At 37.3% G+C, this 16,878-nt stretch overlaps 2 protein-coding genes across 2 annotated transcripts; one reads left to right on the top strand and one right to left on the bottom strand.

The window, feature by feature from the left end:
- Positions 1–372: 372 nt before the first annotated feature.
- On the top strand, positions 373–1,459 carry LOC129894658 (kinesin-like protein KIN-7M, chloroplastic). Its single transcript, XM_055970327.1, has 4 exons — positions 373–388; positions 474–589; positions 704–901; positions 983–1,459. Exons 1-4 carry the CDS (start codon positions 373–375, stop codon positions 1,457–1,459), a joined length of 807 nt encoding a protein of 268 aa, XP_055826302.1.
- A 12,779-nt stretch (positions 1,460–14,238) lies between these two features.
- Positions 14,239–16,878, bottom strand: LOC129896155 (probable pterin-4-alpha-carbinolamine dehydratase, chloroplastic). The gene is made up of 3 exons (XM_055971994.1): positions 16,441–16,878; positions 14,815–15,010; positions 14,239–14,516 (listed from the first exon to the last, which is right to left on the bottom strand). Exons 1-3 carry the CDS (start codon positions 16,783–16,785, stop codon positions 14,425–14,427), a joined length of 633 nt encoding a protein of 210 aa, XP_055827969.1. The 5' UTR covers positions 16,786–16,878; the 3' UTR covers positions 14,239–14,424.

Genomic DNA, 16,878 nt, shown 5'->3' with positions numbered 1-16,878 from the left:
AATACTTATCATAAAAAGTAGGTAAAAAAAAATTTAATATAAATTCTGTAATTTTAAGAAAAATAATTTTTTTAAAAAAATATATTTCATATTATTTTAAGTAAAATAAAATCATAAAATTAACTGTTACGTAATAAAAACTTTTGGGGCGCACTAACGTCTTTCCCGTCTGAATTGTGAACCATCGTTTCTGTTTGCGAAAGTTTGCCACCGTTTCCTTCTCTTTAAAACTCAATTCCCCTCCAATGGCCTTTTCTCCTCACTATTACTCTTCTTCTCCGTTTCACTGCAATAGTAGTTTCTTCTTTTTCTTCATTATTTTGCATAAAAATTATCATCAGAGCCCCTCTGCCAGAGAATTAAACTGCAAGAATGCCTCCCAAACGATGTTCGTTTTAATTTATTTTTTCCTGCTTATTAATTCAACAAATATAGATAGAATAGATGGTAACATCTTTTTGATTTTGGTGCAGCGGCTCGTATTGAAGCAAAGAATAAGAGGAAGATGAAAGAAGTGACGGAGGAACCTTCTTCTGCAGCAGCGTCGCAGCAGAGACTAACGATGCCCGTGAACTTTTTCCCCGTTCAGGCTCGTATTGATGCAAAGAATAAAGGGAAGATAAAAGAAGTGATGGAGGAACCTTCTTCTGCAGCAGTGTCACAGCAGAGACTAACGATGCCCCTGAATTTTGTCCACGTCCAGCCTCACCTCCAGCAATTACATCAGTCGACGTTCTCCTTCAACAGCCAGCAGAAGAAGCAGCGTCCCACCGAACCTGATAATCTGGACAAATTTATAACGAGGCCCTTCACTACTTTCACTGCCTTATTAACTGAAGAAGATGTCCCTGCTCCTCTCAGACGCATGTATGATCATATAGATCAGGTTACCAAATCACACGTATGTAACCATCTTCCTCCATTTCTATTATTCTCTACATATTGTACTACTCATTTGTAAACATCTTTTAATGCAATGCAGAGCGGTCAAGTGAGAAACATGTTGTTAGATGTTTATATGAGACACTATAATAGTCTTTCAAGCATCGCGAACAATGAAGCAGGGAAAAAATTGGTAGAGAAAGAGGAAGAATTAAGGCAGGCGAAGATGAAAATAATGGAATTGGAAAAGAAGGTAAACCAGTTAACTTACAATGGTCGAAAGATGCAAATCAAAGTTAGGAATCTCGAAATGAGGTGTGCAGTGCTGGACGCTCGGCTTTACGCAGTTGCTCAATCAGAGAAACAACAACAGCAGGAGTCCGTGGAGTCCTCTCATGTTTATCCTCATGTGATGGAGCCAGTGCCACCACCAAGTGTGGGCACCTGTCAAGCGTGCTACAAGGCAAACACCGCTTCTATTATATGGCCTTGTCGCCATTTTTGTGTCTGTGCACCATGTGCTGCTATTATCAATACTTGCCCTGTTTGTCAAACACCCAAGTGTACCGGCTCATGAATGAGTTAGAAATTATTATTAGTATAAAGAGAAAAACAGAGTACTTTTAACCCTCTCACATTTATATTAATTTATGTATGTAATAGCGTACGTCTTTTGCTACTACTACTACTATATATATATATATATATATATATATATATATATATATATATTGTTTCAGAGTATGTTGGATTATTATCTCTTAGACTCAGTTTCTACTTTAGCATGAAAATCGCAATGCTACAATTTATTACTTGATTTGATCTTGTTTATTTTGATTTACCCAACGACAATCTTTATTTACCCTATCAATATCGGATCATTCTTCTACTGTGTCCGGAACATACTTAAAATCCAAAGTAGTACAGTTCATTTAGGAAAAAGTAAGTAATATACATGGTATAAATAACAAAAAAAAAAGAATTAAAGATATGATTTTGAGGATTTGTATTATGCCTTTGGATTTGGATCTCATTGTTCAGAGAATAAGATAATGGCGAAAGTGTGTTTGGTATGAAGGAAAATATTTTTGAGAAAATGTTTTTCAATTTTCTCATGTTTGATTGGTTGAAAAATGTTTTTCAAATCAATTTATTTTTCTCAAATTCAAGTAAAGATCCTACTCAACAACAATAACAACGATCCAGTGAAATCCCACAACGTGGGGTCTGGAAGGGTAAAGTGTACGCAGACCTGACTCCTACCAAGGTAGGACGATTGTTTTCGAAAGACCCTCGGCTCAGTAAAATCAAAAAAGAAGTCAGATAAGAATAAGAAGTTCAAAGCGATATGGAAAAGCAAGTAACGAAAGCAACCCAGATAAGATAGAGCAATCAAAGTACAGAAAGTAATGAAAGTAATAAATAATAATCGACATCAGACCACAGGGAATTATAGTGCGCTAATACGCCTACTACTAAGGAAGAATGGTGAGACTATGAACTAGCCTTCTACCCTAATGTGGGTCCTCCACACCCTCCTATCTAAGGTCATGTCCTCGGTAAGTTGTAATTGCGCCATGTCCTGTCTAATCACCTCTCCCTAATATTTCTCAAGTAAAGATCCTACTCCTAATTATCAATTCGAGACCCGACTCTCGACCTTAATTCAACAACCAACTCCCGACATCTAAATTAAGTCAGGGTTAGGGTCGAGTCTCGAGTCAGGGTTGCTCTTTGATTGTGATTAGGTCTCGAGTAAAGTGTCGAGATTGGGGTCAGGTCTCGGATCGAGGTCAGATTTCGGTTCAGGATAGGTTCTCAAGTTAGATGTCGGAGTGGGAGTCAGGGTTGAGTCTTGGGTTGGGGTCGGGGTTAAGTTTCGGGTTAGGTATCGAGTCGGGTGTCGGGGTTGGGTCTTGGAAGTCTCGAGTTGGGATCATGTCTCGAGTTGGGGTCAGTTCTCGAGGTCAAAACTCTAATCGACAATGGGTCTTGACTCGATGTCGGGGTTGGGGTCGGATCTTGGGTCGAGTGTTGGGATCGGGGACAGGTGTTCGAGTTGGGGTCGAGATCGAGTTTAGGGTATCAAGATCAAATCTTGTGTCATGTGTTGGAGTCGAATATCGGGTCAGGGTCGAATCTCGAATAGAGTGTCGGAATAAAGGTCGGGTCTCGAGTCGGGGTCGAGTCTCAAGTAGAGTGACGGGACAAGGTCAGGTGTTGGGGTCGGCTCTTAGGTTGGGGTTGGATCTTTGGTCGAGGCTGAATCTCGAGTCGAAGTTAGGTGACGAAATCTGGTCTCGGGTCGGGACTTCGTGTACCGACCCTCCAGGTAGGATGCTACTACTTTTTTAAAAAAAACGTATATAAAGCTCGTGACAAAAAAAAAGAAGCTAAAGGTGTAATTTTTTTTCTTTTTTTTTGCTAGTTTAAAAAAATTCTTTGATTCCAATTAAATCAAATAAAAGCTCCAACTTAGGATGGGGCGGCGTTTCAAAGTAATTTAAGAAACTAACTTACGAGACATTCATGTATTATTCCTTATCACTACAATTCATGCTATAAATTATTACCAACAAATAAGTACACAAGGTTAGCTAACTCGTGCGTCATCCAAATATTCCGACTCCAAAGGTAATTTAGTACATCAGACCTGGTAATTTATATGCCCCAAAATAACCAAACAAGCAACCAATTTTAAGTTACAATCCATGGTGTCATGACTGGGTCAACCCTCACAAATAAATACATAAATACATATACACAAGCACCCCATAGATCATGTACATGTCCCAACATATTATAAAATATAGATGCCTATATGCAAATGTGATCTTCCTTTAAGCTCCCAAAAACTTTATCTCCAATGGCCAACCTCAAGCATCTTCTCGGACATTTCCTACGATAGAAACAACTATCGCTAAGCATAAAGCTTAGTGGTGCAAAACTACAAGTTTGAAGCCTTTAGGTTCTCCACCATATCCTTTTAAAGTCATGAGCCACACCAATGTACAATAATAATTAAATCAAGCCAACAACTATATCACGAGTATCAAGTTCTAAATGTAAAAGCTTAAGTGTAAATAATTCATAGAAGTACATTTACAAGATTTAGCACCAAGTTTCGTCCAATATGTACGTCATACAGTCACACCAACATGATCAAGTATCAAGAAGGACCGGAGCCCTGTATCAAGAAGGGTAAAGACCCAATAATCAAGAGAACCAAGAACCATATTAAAAATGGCTTCCTAATTCGTACTTAAAATGGACAACTTCCATACTTAAGAAGAACTAAAAATCCATAATCAAGATGGCAAAAGGTACGAAACAAGAGGCATGCCAATAATGACAAAGTCACAGCCACAAGAAGGACAAGGTCCACAAGAATGTCAAGTGATCGAGCAATCCGTACAAGTGGGTGAGTTAAGCAAGTGTCTTGCAAATTTCCAAAGATACCAACATGACAAGACAGCTTCCAAGATAATAGCAACCATACCAAGATAGGCTTTCAATATACTAGTAGGAAACAAGAGTTTATACACAAACCTCAGCCTTTTAGAATACCACAATCCAATACGACTTCAGGAGTTCAAACCATAGACCAACCCGTATCTCAAGTTCCTCAATTTGTACACGATATAAACAACCTTGAAAATACCATTAAATGCCCTCTTTAATTCCCATCATCTCCATAATATTTACATAAAACAAGATTTCTCATTAAAAATAAGCCTATAATATTTCCATCCGAACTATGTTGATAAAATAGTAAATTCGAAAAGCCAAATACTTCAGGTTGTATCTAACTTTTGGAATTGAAAATGGCAAAAATGGTCATTATTCACTTCATTAAACCTTTAGACCTATGTCTTAAGTTTTCAACCCAAAATAAATCAATGCAAAAATCATTTTGTACAAAAAGATATCATCCAAATACTAGCAGCTACTTAAAAACGAGAATTTAGACAGCCACACTTGTCCGGTTGTATCTAAGTTTGCAAACTAAAAACGGCAAAACTGGACTTTATTTCCTTCACAAAATATTTAGATCTATGTCTTAAATTTCCAATACAAAATAAATCAACACAAAACTCATTTTTTACAAAAAGATATCATCAACGCACTAACGGCAGTACCCTCCAAAAACTGGTTTGCAAACAAAGTTTATTTCCCCAATTTCGACAACAACTACTTATCAACAACATCAACAACAATATCAACAATCATTCTACATCATAAATTAACTAATTCCACTCATTTAATCCAACCAAAACAGCCCCTAATCCATAAGTCTCAACAAAGCAACAAACAAGTTTACAACGCTACTTCCTCCATTTTAATCCGTTAAATCTCTAAACAAGCTTGTTAACAAGAAAAAGAACCTCAATCTTACCTTAGGTGTGCAAAAAATACGACAACACACTCCTTACTAGCTGATTTTTAGCTCAAAGTGAAGACAACATAATGTGCAACGCCTTTCTCTTCACGAGCTTCAGAATTCGGGACTCGGATTTGGGTAGAAAATGGCTTCTTAGCCTAGAAGCTCTCTCTTTCCCTCTTTCTCTATGATGTTATAGAAAGTTATGGTCTACAATGGAAGAGATAATCTGAACTTATCCTTTAAATGTCAAAGAAAATGGGCCTGACCCGACTTGGATTTGGGTTGGGCCCAAAATCATCACCCTACTTGACCTTTCTGTGCTAAAACATCCATAACTTTTTATTTCGATGTCGTATATAAGCCCACAACCTATGGTTGGAAAGGTATTTCAATTAGCTAGAACTTTCAATTTATAAGCTTTCCCAAATTTCTAAATCCTAATGGGTTTATGGCCTCCCTAAGTCCGATCACCCGAAAACATAGCTAAGCAAAAACATTTTTTTCCCCGTAACAAAATTCGAGTCAGTAGCAGTTGATCATATCATCAAGAAATAACCAATTTAATACAAAAATTAGCTTAAATAATTAGGGGTGTTACAACTCTCTCCCCCTTAAGAAATTTCATCTCGAAATTTACCTTATGCTAGTCTCGAAACAAATGGGGATATTGAATTCGCATGTCCTCTTCTCGCTCCCAGGTTGCTTCATTGCCAGAATAATTTCTCCAAAGGAATTTTACTAAAGGAACTTTCTTGTTTCTAAGCTCTTTTATCTCATGGGCCAAAATTTGGATAGGTTCCTCATTATATGTCACATCAGGACTTATCTCAATGGATTCGACAGGAAGAACATGAGATGGATCTAAGCGATATCTTCTAAGCATAGAAACATGGAAGACATTGTGGATTCTATATAACTCTGGTGGAAGAGCTAGTTTATAATCAACTGGACCAACTCTCTCAAGTACTTCATATGGTCCAATAAATCGAGGACTAAGTTTTCCTTTTTGACCAAATCTCATAATCTTCTTCCGTGGAGAAACCTTTAAAAATACCTTATCTCCCACTTGGTACTCAATTTCACGCCTCTTAAGATCTGCATAAGATATTTGTCTATCTGAAGTAATTTTTAGACGGTCCTTGATGACTTTTACCTTATCTTCAGTTTGTTGCACAATCTCAGGACCAATCAGTTTTCGTTCACCAACTTTACTCCAGCAAAGAGGAGTTCTACACTTTCTCCCATATAAGGCTTCGTAGGAAGGCATGCCAATACTTGATTGGTAGCTATTATTATAAGCAAATTCTACCAAGGCTAGGTGTCTGTCCCAACTACCTTCAAATTCCATAATGCAAGCTCGAAGCATATCTTCCAAGATTTAAATCACCCTCTCGGATTGGCCGTCTATCTGAGGATGGAAAGACGTACTAAAGTTCAACCTAGTTCCCAAAGCTTCTTGCAATCTAGTCCAGAATCTAGATGTAAACCTTGGGTCTCGGTCAGATACAATAGAAACAGGAACTCCATGTAGCCTCACAATCTCATTAACATACAATTCTGCTAAATGTTCAAGTGAGTAGTCCATTTTGATGGCCAAGAAATGAGCACTTTTGGTTAGCCTATCCACTATAACCCAAATTGCATCATGATTTCTTTGAGTGCGTGAAAGCCCAAAAACAAAGTCCTTGGTTATCTTTTCCCATTTCCACTCAGGTATCGATAAGGGTTGTAGTAACCCTGTTGGGACTTGATGCTCGGCCTTTATCTGTTGACAAGCTAAGCATTTAGAAATATATTCTGAAATGTCCTTCATCATACCATTCCACCAGTAATGTTCTTTGATGGTTTGGTACATTTTGGTACCTCCCGGATGCATTGCATATGGTGAAGTATGTGCTTCATTCAAGATTTCTCTCCTCAATTTGCCATCATTAGGAATGCATAACCTATTTTGGTATAACAAGACACCATCCTCTTTTAATGTAAAATCTTTTTTCCCCTTTTTTAACTTCTTTGATCAATTTTATGAGTTTCTCATCTAAATTTTGCCCTTTTTTCACCTGTTCACGCAATGTTGGCTTGACTCGCAAATTAACAACCACTGAACCATATGAAACAAGTGTAAAATAGACATTCATGGTTCTTAACTCCAGAAGCAAAGGCAAAGGATTTAGATGCAAGCTTGCAAAGGATTTGCGACTTAAGGCGTCTGCAACCACATTAGCTTTACCTGGGTGATAGTCAATCGTGCAGTCACAATCTTTGATGAGTTCAAGCCATCTGCGTTGTCTTAAATTCAACTCTTTCTGCGTACCCAAGTATTTTAAGCTTTTGTGATCAGTGAATATATGACACTTTTCTCCATACAAATAATGTCGCCATATCTTTAAGGCGAACACTATAGCAGCAAGTTCTAGATCATGAGTAGGATAATTCAATTCATGTGATTTTAATTTCCGAGAGGCATAAGAAATAACTTTCCCTTCTTGCATCAACACACATCCCAAACCACGATGATAAGCGTCACTATATATCACGTACTCTTTCCCCTCCATTGGTAGAGTAAGTATAGGCGCTTGTGTCAACAAGGATTTGAGTGTTTCAAAGCTCTCTTGGCACTTGTCATCCCAAGTAAACTTCACTTCCTTCTTCAAAAGTCTAGTCAAAGGAGAGGCTATAATGGAGAAGCCTTTCATAAATCTTCTATAGTATCCTGCTAAACCCAAGAAACTTCTTACCTCAGTAAGACTTTTAGGAGTTTTCCATTCAACAACTGCTTTAATTTTACTAGGATCCACCTTCACACCTTCGGCTGACACAACATATCCCAGAAAAGCCACTTCATTAAGCCAAAATTCACACTTTGAAAGTTTCGCATAAAGTTTCTTCTCCTGCAAAATTTGCAAAACAATCCGAAGATGTTTATCATGCTCTTCTTTACTCTTGGAATATATTAAAATATCATCTATAAAAACCACCACAAATTGATCAAGATAAGGCCTAAAGACTCAATTCATTAAATCCATGAATATTGCAGGAGCATTAGTCAATCCAAATGGCATCACTAAGAATTCATAATGACTGTATCGAGTTCTAAAAGAAGTTTTAGGAACATCTTCCTTTATAACACGCAGTTGGTGATACCCAGACCTTAAATCAATCTTTGAGAATAAATTGGCACCCTTTAGCTGGTCAAACAAATCATCAATCCTTGGTAGTGGATATCTGTTCTTGATTGTTATTTTGTTCAATTGTCGATAGTTAATACAAAGTCTAAGAGTACCATCTTTCTTCTTCACAAATAACACAGGGGCTCCCCAAGGAGAAATACTTGGACAAATAAAACCTTTCTCAAGAAGTTCTTGCAATTGAGTTTTCAATTCCCTTAATTCTGTTGGTGCCATTCTATAAAGAGTGATAGAAATAGGAGTAGATCCAGGAATGAGCTCGATCGGAAATTCAACTTCTCTTTCTGGTGGTAACCCAGGAAGATTTTCTGGAAACACTTCTAGAAAGCCACACACAGTAGGTATATCTTTAAGACTAGGACTCTCCACACATGTATAAATTATGTGAGCAAGATATGCACTGCAACCTTGACGAATTATCTTTCTTGCTAAGGCCGCAGAAATAATACTAGATGACAATGATCTTTCACCTTGTACAATAATGTGTGAAAATGCAAGGTCCTTAAAAGTCACATGCTTGGACCTACAATCCACTACTGCATGATATTTATACAGCCAATCCATATCGATAATAATATCAAAATCATGGAAAGGCATTTTAATCAAATCAGGAAAGACCAGGTTTTGAATCATGAAGGGACAAGCTTGGTAAACTCGATTACAAACAATTTGGTAACCCAAAGGACTTTCAACTAGAACGTCACAGTTGAGTCTCACAGATTTCACATTTTCAGAAAGAACAAGTGATGAACAAATATAGGATGTGTAGAGCCAGAATCAAATAGTGTAAACACAGATAAGCCATATAAGTAAAATTTACCAACAACCACGTCCTGTCCCTCTTGATCATCTCTCTGCCTCATAGCATAAGCTCGTATAGTAGCTCTGGACCCGCTAGCTTGAGTTTCTCCACTAGTCCCCGCTGCTTGGTTGTTTTTAGGCCTTGCATCTCTATTGGTTTGAGGAGGATTATTAGAAGACTTCTGAATCGAGCCCTAAGTATGAAAGGAAGGGACATTTTTAGGCTTAGGACAGTCCCTCACTTTATGATCAAAGCTGCCACAATTAAAACATGCACCAAAAGCTCTCCTGCAAGCACCATAATGATTCTTTCCACATTCTGCACAAGTGGGAACGCGAGTCTTGCCTTGGGTATAACTCGGGGTACTAGTCGTAGAAAAATTTAGTCTGCTTTGCTTTTGTTGATCTGACCTATTGACACTACCAGCCTTAGAATCATCAGACCTGCCCTTTTTAGATGGACCTCCAAATTCTGACCTAGGCTTCCGGAATCTATTCTCATGTCTACTAGCTTCTTCCTTATCAAGTCTTTCCCAAGTAAAAGCAGTAGAAACTAATTTACAAAAGTTCTCATGTTGCAAGATTGACACGTTCTTTCTGATGGAATCGTTCAGGCCATCTTCAAACCTCCTGCATTTATCTTTTTCATCAATAATAATGCCTCCAGCATAACGAGAGAGTCTAAGAATTTTTTGTTGATACTCAGTGATAGACATGCCTCGTTGCCTTAGATTCAAAAACTCTTTTTTCTTAGCATCACAATAAGCAGGTGGGACATACTTCATATGAAATTCTTTAACAAAATCATCCCAAGTAAGGACTGGAGGTTTTGCTTTTGCATTTGGCACACTTACCCACCAGTCATAAGCATCCTTCTATAATAACGAGATGGCATACCTGAATTTGGCAGCATCTGAACACTCTAACTGCTCAAACACCCTCTCTATGCGCTCAAGCCATTGTTCAGCATCGGTGGGATCAACCGTGCCTTCAAACTCAACTCCACCCATTTTTCTCATTTTTTCGAAGTTCAACCCATTAGGATCATGAATCGTTTCAGCCATACGGTGAAAGAATTCAACCATCCGTTGAAAAGGAGGATTCATAACTTGAATACCAGGGTTCCTGTGAGAATGCAGACCAACTCTTATACCTTGTTGATTTCCCACACCAGACCCACTAGTATGGGGAATAGATTGACCCGAGGACTGTTCGCCAACCCCTTCTAGTATATAAGGTTAGGAATAAGAGTCACCTGTATCTTCACGAGCAGCTTCCATAAGTCTAAGAGAAAAAGAGGCCATAACGTAACTCCTTAAAAAGTGAAGATCACATTGCATTAGGGACATGAATATGATGCATTTACAACTTGTATGAATTAAATATGTTATTTACCCTATAGTGATCACATAATATAGCCCAAACCTTTAATAAAAATAAGTGTGTAAGTAAATCACAGCAAAATTCCTATAATCACAAACCTAGGCTCTGATACCAACACTTGTACCGACCCTCTAGGGAGGATGCTACTACTTTTTAAAAAAAACGTATATAAAACTCGTGACACAAAAAAAAAGAAGCTAAAGGTGTAATTTTTTTTTCTTTTTTTTTGCTAGTTTAAAAAAATTCTTTGATTCCAATTAAATCAAATAAAAGCTCCAACTTAGGATGGGGCGACGTTTCAAAATAATTTAAGAAACTAACTTACGAGACATTCATGTATTATTCCTTATCACTACAATTCATGCTATAAATTATTACCAACAAATAAGTACACAAGGTTAGCTAACTCGTGCGTCATCCAAATATTCCGACTCCAAAGGTAATTTAGTACATCAGACCTGGTAATTTATATGCCCCAAAATAACCAAACAAGCAACCAATTTTAAGTTACAATCCATGGTGTCATGACTGGGTCAACCCTCACAAATAAATACATAAATACATATACACAAGCACCCCATAGATCATGTACATGTCCCAACATATTATAAAATATAGATGCCTATATGCAAATGTGATCTTCCTTTAAGCTCCCAAAAACTTTATCTCCAATGGCCAACCTCAAGCATCTTCTCGGACATTTCCTATGATAGAAACAACTATCGCTAAGCATAAAGCTTAGTGGTGCAAAACTACAAGTTTGAAGCCTTTAGGTTCTCCACCATATCCTTTTCAAGTCATGAGCCGCACCAATGTACAATAATAATTAAATCAAGCCAACAACTATATCACGAGTATCAAGTTCTAAATGTAAAAGCTTAAGTGTAAATAATTCATAGAAGTACATTTACAAGATTTAGCACCAAGTTTCGCCCAATATGTACGTCATGCCGTCACACCAACATGATCAAGTATCAAGAAGGACCAGAGCCCTGTATCAAGAAGGGTAAAGACCCAATAATCAAGAGAACCAAGAACCATATTAAAAATGGCTTCCTAATTCGTACTTAAAATGGACAACTTCCATACTTAAGACGAACTAAAAATCCATAATCAAGATGGCAAAGGGTCTGAAACAAGAGGCATGCCAATAGTGACAAAGTCACAGCCACAAGAAGGACAAGGTCCACAAGAATGTCAAGTGATCGAGCAATCCGTATAAGTGGGCGAGTTAAGCAAGTGTCTTGCAAATTTCCAAAGATACCAACATGACAAGACAGATTCCAAGACAATAGCAACCATACCAAGATAGGCTTTCAATATACTAGTAGGAAACAAGAGTTTATACACAAACCTCAGCCTTTTAGAATACCACAATCTAATACGACTTCAGGAGTTCAAATCGTAGACCAACCCGTGTCTCAAGTTCCTCAATTTGTATACGATATAAACAACCTTGAAAATACCATTAAATGCCCTCTTTAATTTCCATCATCTCCATAATATTTACATAAAATAAGATTTCTCATTAAAAATAAGCCTATAACAGCTACTAAAATAGTAAATTCGGAAAGCTAAATACTTCAGGTTGTATCTAACTTTTGGAATTGAAAACGGCACAAATGGTCTTTATTTACTTCATGAAACCTTTAGACCTGTGTCTTAAGTTTTCAACCCAAAATAAATCAATGCAAAAATCATTTTGTACAAAAAGATATCGTCCAAATACTAACAGCTACTTAAAAACGAGAATCTGGACAGCCACACTTGTACGATTGTATCTAAGTTTGCAAACTGAAAACGGAAAAATTGGACTTTATTACCTTCACAAAATATTTAGATCTATGTCTTAAGTTTCCAATCCAAAATAAATCAACACAAAACTCATTTTTTACAAAAAGATATCATCAACGCACTAACGGCAGTACCCTCCAAAAACGGGTTTGCAAAAAAGTTTATTTCCCCAATTTCGACAACAACTACTTATCAACAACATCAACAACAATATCAACAATCATTCTACATCATAACTTAACTAATTCCACTCATTTAATCCAACCAAAACAGCCCCTAATCCATAAGTCTCAACAAAGCAACAAACAAGTTTACAACGCTACTTCCTCCGTTTTAATCCGTTAAATCTATAAACAAGCTTGTTAACAAGAAAAAGAACCTCAATCTTACCTTAGGTGTGCAAAAACTACGACAACACACTCCTTACTAGCTGATTTTTATCTCAAAGTGAAGACAACGTAACGTGCAACGCCTTTCTCTTCACGAGCTTCAGAATTCGGGACTCGAATTTGGGTAGAAAATGGCTTCTTAGCCTAGAAGCTCTCTCTTTCCCTCTTTCTCTATGATGTTATAGAAAGTTATGGTCTACAATGGAAGAGATAATCTGAACTTATCCTTTAAATGTCAAAGAAAATGGGCCTGACCCGACTTGGATTCGGGTTGGGCCCAAAATCATCACCCTACTTGACCTTTCTGCGCTAAAACGTCCATAACGTTTTATCCCGATGTCGTATATAAGCCCACGACCTATGGTTGGAAAGGTATTTCAATTATCTAGAACTTTTATTTTATAAGCTTTCCCAAATTTCCAAATTCTAATGGGTTTATGGCCTCCCTAAGTCCTATCACCCGAAAACGTAGCTAAACAAAAACATTTTTTTCCTCGTAACAAAATTCGAGTCAGTAGCAGTTGATGATATCATCAAGAAATAACCACTTTAATGCGAAAATTAGCTTAAATAATTAGGGGCGTTACACTTCGAGGTTGGATCTCAGGTTGGAGTCAGATCTCGAATCGAGTGATGAGATCGGGGTCGATGTCAAGTTTGGGTCTCCGATCGGGGTCGAATCTCGAGTTGAGTGACAGGATTGGGATCGAGTATTGCGATTAAAGTCGGGTCAGGTGTTGCGGTCGAGTCAGGGTCGAGTTCCGAGCAGGTGGTGGGATCAGATTCCGATTCAAAAGTTGGATACTAAATCGAATGTTGATGTTGAGAGTTGCAGTCGGGGTCAAATCTCGATTCAGATTTTATAAAAGATATTTTCTAAACATTGGCTTTCATTCACCAACCAAATAATAGAAAATATTTTTCGAAAAATATTTTCCACTTACCAACCAAACATGAGAGAATAAGTTAGAGCTCGTTTGGATGGGCTTAAAAAAATAACTTTTATGTATGAAGTGCTTTTAGAACTTTTAAGTGCTGAAAGTTATTTTTATAAATAAGCAGTTGAGTGTTTGGATAAAAGTGTTTATGCTGAAAATAAGTTATTGATGTGTTTGGCAAATGTGAATTTTAGGGCTAAAGAGGGTACTTTAGGAATTAAAATAAAATATAAGGGATATAAAAGTAATTTTCATGGTCAAAGAAAATGGCTTTAATCCCCCCCCCCCCCCCCCCAAAAAAAGTTAGGATTTCCAACTTTTCATTTTTGGGTGACTTTAAAACTTTATGCCTTAAATTTAACATTTTAAGTTGGTAGCCAAATACCACAATAAGCTAAAAGGGCTTATAAGTTGGTTTGACCAACTTATAAGCCCATCCAAACGGACTCTTAGAAACCAACTTATTTTCCAAGAAAATATTTTCTAGGAAAACATTTTCCTTCATACCAAACACACCCTTTGTTTAGAATCAATTATAAAGTTAATACAAAATCAATGCAGTAAAAAATCTCTTGACATTGCTTAGACAAGACTTTTATCATGGAGGGATAAGCCACTGCAATTCTGGAAACTGTATTTGGTGCGATCCACAAAGCTATCTGTGATTATGCCCAGACTCTTTTTCTTGGTACGAGGTCTGATGTCTTTACCTTATCTATTTTAGCAGCTACAATGAAATCATTCAAGCTCAAACCTCCTGCAATTAGAGACGACATTCATTAACTATGAAGAGGAATAAGATGTTGCATATTTCCAGGAGGATATCATTAGTTTGCAATTTTGTTTTTATCAAAACCACATTGTATTGGTATGTGATAAGGCTATGAAGTTGCAAGTTCGGTAAGAAACCTAATTTGCCAAGTGTTTTTACCCTTTTTTGTTGTTAGTACGATTATCCACTTGAACACCCAACAGATGAATTTGTACCCAACGGTAGAGATGACGACTAAAGAAGAGGGAAGGGAGGAGAGGAGCGACTGAGAAAGTGTACTCACCAATGGAAGCAGTCCACAGCTCAGCATGAACTTGATTAGACTGCTCCAACTGATGAAGAGTGGGGAGGTGCCCTGTGCCTTCCACCACCTTGCCTATTCTATTGATCAGTTCAACCCCACATTCGTAGTCTCTTAATTTCCATGTGCATTGTAGTTTAAGCACCCCATCTTCATTTGCTAGTCTCCAGCCAACAACCTGCAGCCATATGGATCAGAGAACAAACTGAAGAACAAATTGCGCACCATAACTTGCATGCTTTTCACTTATCCACAACAGTCTCTGCTATGTTATCCAATAAAACCTAATAAAGATCTTAGGTTTTACTTATTAAACCACCGGTTCACGCTGATACAACCAGGTTCATATGAAGTCAACATTACAGTAATTCACTCAGTAAAACCAACAACAGCCATTGATCTATTATTACCTTCTGAATTTCCACCTACCCAATGTAGTTCCATTAAAGGGTATTCTGTTAGAAAGAAAATGACGGATCTTGGGCTCTAGCTTCTCACGTTCTACAACTTCTCTAATTTATGGGGGAAAACCTACCCCGCTATTCCTGTCCCCTTTATATGATTTGCAAATTTGAAATTCTTCACATGAAATTTACAAACTGCCACCCCTCCAAAATCCTGTCTATGAAACAAGAAGAGATATACTAGGCTACATCCTTTTCTCTCAATTGATAGTCACTGATTGTTGAAGAGAGTACAACCTTTTTGAAACCATCTCAAGAGTAACCAAGAAATATTTCACTGACGAAGTACTTCAACTAAAAGAAATTCACCCTATTCAACTTATATGACATTTTCTGTTCTTACTTTTCAAAATGCTTTCCAAAAATACTTTTATCTTTAATACAAAGTAAAAAACTTCACAACTTTCAAACAATTCAAATGGATTAAGCATTCAAATTTGAAAGATGTTTTCCGGTCAAATTAACTTTCCAACCACAGCCTTAAATTTCTTTTTTTTTTCCACCACCATCACAAATGTAATACTACTACATAAGTATTGTGCCTAATCAAACAGTATTATACTCACTCTAGTCCATATTAAGTGAATTGTTGGAGATGACACATCTCTGAAGAAAAATATTTAAGAACATAAATTAAAGACTACTTTTCACTATTACCCTTTAATTATTCTCAAACTATTCTCCAATAAAATATAAAATAGTTAAGAACTTCATTAAATAAAAATTATAGGAAAAAGTACTAACAATTCTCTTGAACTTTGACTAGAAAGAGTATAAAGTAAAATGGGAGAAGTGGTACTTTCCCGTTTCAATTTAATGAGTGTCTTACTTTGCTTATTAGTTTGTGATACTAACCCTCTAATTTCGACATTCTACGTTATTTCTTTAAGATCACAATGAAAGGGAATACCACAAGATTAAAAGGTCTCTTTTGTTTTTCTAAACTCGTGCCTAATCGAACTGAAGGAAAGGAGTAATATGTACTCTATGTAGCCTATATTTTCATCCAATCGAGAAATGAAGAATATCATGAGAGCAGGCATAAATACAAGGACAGAAACGAAACGGGCGTTCGATTAGGCTTCTTGCTCAGAATCAGAATTTCCAAAGGGTGGGGGTGGTTTGAGTAATTCGTATGGCTGACCTTGTATAGGAGCTGTTTAGCTTCATGCTCGGACAAGGGAGTCTGATTGGGAGAGATGTCAGTGCATTCCTGATGAGCAAGGGACAGAGCAGAGGCAGCTGGGATGAGAATTTTGTGCTCCGTGTCAGAAAAACCCAAAACCTTGTCACCGAATTTACTCTCTACTTCAGCTGGAAATGGGTCTCTCGCCCCAAAATCACCTAATAAGTTTGTATTGCAGCGTATTCTGGTGCAAATTCGAGACTGACTTGTCTGGAGATTGGGAGTAACAAAGTTAGGTTTGCGTGAAGGGAGAGAAGAAACTGAAATTGGCGGAGAAAAACAAACATGAGTTGCAGCAGCCATGGTTTACTTCACTGCTCTACTCTGCTCTTACTACAAGAGACGGTAGAAGAGGATATGTGTGGTGATTTTATCCCAAGTGTTTGAGGAACCGAT

Source organism: Solanum dulcamara, chromosome 7 (assembly GCF_947179165.1).
Source record: "Solanum dulcamara chromosome 7, daSolDulc1.2, whole genome shotgun sequence".
In the NCBI taxonomy this organism is placed as follows: Eukaryota; Viridiplantae; Streptophyta; class Magnoliopsida; order Solanales; family Solanaceae; genus Solanum; species Solanum dulcamara.
This window is presented reverse-complemented; position numbering and strand designations above follow the sequence as displayed.

Excerpts from the sequence above, each read along its gene's own strand:
- LOC129894658 (XM_055970327.1), top strand. Across the intron at positions 590-703 it reads TGAACTTTTTCCCCGTTCAG|CCTCACCTCCAGCAATTACA; the intron begins GCTCGTATTGAT and ends GTCCACGTCCAG. Across the intron at positions 902-982 it reads ATCAGGTTACCAAATCACAC|AGCGGTCAAGTGAGAAACAT; the intron begins GTATGTAACCAT and ends AATGCAATGCAG.
- LOC129896155 (XM_055971994.1), bottom strand. The coding sequence starts at position 16,785 with ATGGCTGCTGCAACTCATGTTTGTTTTTCTCCGCCAATTTCAGTTTCT. Across the intron at positions 15,011-16,440 it reads CTAAACAGCTCCTATACAAG|GTTGTTGGCTGGAGACTAGC; the intron begins GTCAGCCATACG and ends ATATGGCTGCAG. Across the intron at positions 14,517-14,814 it reads GCTGTGGACTGCTTCCATTG|GAGGTTTGAGCTTGAATGAT; the intron begins GTGAGTACACTT and ends CTCTAATTGCAG.